At 56.6% G+C, this 2,537-nt stretch overlaps 1 protein-coding gene across 1 annotated transcript in view; it reads left to right on the top strand.

Moving 5' to 3' along the window:
• LOC103775436 (metabotropic glutamate receptor 4) overlaps positions 1 to 2,537 on the top strand; it is a 41,467-nt gene that overhangs the window by 6,798 nt on the left and 32,132 nt on the right. Inside the window, exon 2 of the mRNA XM_008942891.1 lies at positions 1,617 to 1,833. Coding sequence (XP_008941139.1) covers positions 1,617 to 1,833 — 217 coding nt within the window. The remainder of the gene's footprint in view (positions 1 to 1,616; positions 1,834 to 2,537) is intronic.

Raw genomic sequence — 2,537 nt, 5'->3', positions numbered from 1 at the left:
TTTTTTTTTTTTTCTTTCCCCCATCTTACATTTTGCAGGTAGGTAGAAGGGTGGCTGCTCCTTTCCAGGAGCTTTTTAGCATTCTGGTGGAGTCGTGGGTTTATAACACTGGTATTGCATTTAATAGAGAGAGAGACAGACGGGAGAGGAAGAGGGGAGAATAACAGAGAAACAAAGGAGAAACTCTGAGGTGCAGCCTGGGAGCAGGAGTGGAGGAGGATGAGGGGCCAGGAGGTTTGAGAGAACCCAGGGGGGGTCCGTGGGGTGGCTCTGGCACGAGGCTCCCCATCCTCAGGATGCTGGTACCCAGATGGGCTCCCAGCAAGGTGGTTTGGTTCTATACACGAACTGGGATCCCCACAGACCCCAAAGCTCTCCCCATCCCCTCTAAGCCCACCCACGTATCTTTTCTGGTGGGAACTGGGTCATTGCTTAAGGGGGAGAGGTGATGGGTGAGGCCAAAGGCAGTCAGGGCTCATTTGGGCACCCAGCACATCCCAGCTGCCTGCTGGGATAACTGGGATCCATTGCAGCCCCCCGTGGCTCTGGCAGCATTTGTGCTCCTGCAAACAGTGATTACTGAATTATTCCTAAACTGGATTACAGGGAGCAGGAGAGGGGGGAACGTCCTCTAAGAGCTGGGGGTTGCTGCTCTGCACCTGCTTGCCCCTGGACCACAGGGTGGTTGGGGGTCAGCAGTGCCCTGGGGTGTTCCTCTTCCATTTGCTCGCTCCTGGCAGCAAAGCAGCATCTGCAGGGAGCTGAGAGGACAGAGGGTGGCCAGACCCTTCTTGGGCAGGGCTGTGCCCATCTCTGCAGAGCTGCTGTCCTGTGACTCCAGCCCCTGCAGTTGCATCGCTGCTGAATTTAAAACCTCGCCCAGGTTTTGGGCAGGGCTGTGCCAGGCTTTGGAGGGCACCCAGGAGAGGTACCTGCTGAGGATGGATGGGGCTGCCGGGGTGTTCGGTGTGTCTTTGGTAGGGAGCTTCATGCTAGTGGGGAGAACTTGGGCTTGATAATTTAATAAGCCTTTTCCATCTTTAAGATAAATGAACATCTGTGGCACGTTGTGGAGATGTAAAGTGCTGTGTAAGTGTTAAGCATGGCATGAACCTCTGGTGCTAAATCTTTCTAATGTACTGTGCAAAGTGCAGCAGCTCTGATGAATTTAAAGGGTTATTTATACCCTGAGTGGACAGGACCTGGTGGGGTGGGGCTGGATCTGCCCTTCCTGGGGCAGGAAGCCAAAGGGAGATCTTAGCAGTGCTGTCCACGGCTGAGGGAAGGTTTTCTCTTTGGCCTCTCCCATTCTGGGTACATCCCATGCTTGGGAAGCGCTTCTGGGGCCCTGCTGGTGTCTCTGAGCTTCAGATGGTCCCCAAGCCCTGATGTCTCCAGGGGCTGGGGCAGCCTGCATGGCCAATGGTTGGTACCTGCTTTCCCTGGACGGTGCTGGCCCCCTTGCCCGGGCAGCACCCAGAGGCACCCACAGCTCTTGTTCTGGCTGGCTCCCAGGAGCAGGGAGGGGAGATCAAAGCAGGCAGGCAGTCGTGCTTGCATGGGCAAGGCGAGGGCATCCCCTCTTCCTCCTGACACCTTGTCTTTCTCCATCCCAGATCCCCCAGATCAGCTACGCCTCCACCGCGCCAGACCTGAGCGACAACAGCCGCTACGACTTCTTCTCCCGTGTTGTCCCATCCGACACCTACCAGGCCCAAGCCATGGTGGACATTGTCAAAGCCCTCAAGTGGAACTACGTCTCCACCTTGGCCTCCGAGGGCAGCTATGGAGAAAGCGGCGTGGAGGCCTTCATCCAGAAGTCCAGGGAGGATGGTGAGTGGGTTTGTGCTGGGGTGGGAGCTCGGCAATGGGCTGTGGAGCAGCTGGGGATGGAGGAGTAAAGGCAACGGATGGGAATGGAGGGATGCATCTAGTTGGGCTTCTTGACCCGAGCTGGGATGTGGCTGTGGTGCATGAGCAGGAGTGGATGGCACACTCTAGGGGGTGACCCCGGGACAGTGTGGGTTTGGGGGCTGGCCTGCTGGCTGCAAGGACAGCATGGTGGGGCCAGCAAGGATCCAAGTCCTCCAGCAAGGCTCAGGACCAGCAATCCCAAGCTGCTCCCCCTCTGCAGGGCAGGATGCTTTGTTGCTGCTGGCTCCTTTTGGAAAGCATCTTGAGACCCTTTTCCCTGCTCATCAGGAGCCCTCAGATCCTCCGAGCTGCTCTAAACCCCTCCCTCCACAGCTGAACCCTGGTGCTGGGTGCATTCCAGAAGAAAAGACTTTTATAAATACTCCAGCTTTTTAACAGCAAGTGAACTTGGCACCGCCGCGCGCTTCACCCCCTTTAGCGGAATTATCCCCGAAGGCAGGTGCTTTAACTTGTCTATAGGCTTTGGACAGGTGGAAAGTCCGTGCTCAGCAAAACTCTTTGGGAGGATTTGTCTGGAGCCAGAAAAGCGTTTTGCTGACGGGAGCTCTGGGCTGCTCAGCAGGGATTAGCAGCCTCGGGAGCCGTGGAGGAGCTGGCGGGGA

The sequence above is a fragment of the Merops nubicus genome, unplaced genomic scaffold (genome assembly GCF_000691845.1).
Source record: "Merops nubicus isolate BGI_N331 unplaced genomic scaffold, ASM69184v1 scaffold23300, whole genome shotgun sequence".
In the NCBI taxonomy this organism is placed as follows: domain Eukaryota; kingdom Metazoa; phylum Chordata; class Aves; order Coraciiformes; family Meropidae; genus Merops; species Merops nubicus.
Note: the sequence above shows the minus strand (reverse complement) of the source record. Positions and strands in the feature narration are given on the sequence as shown.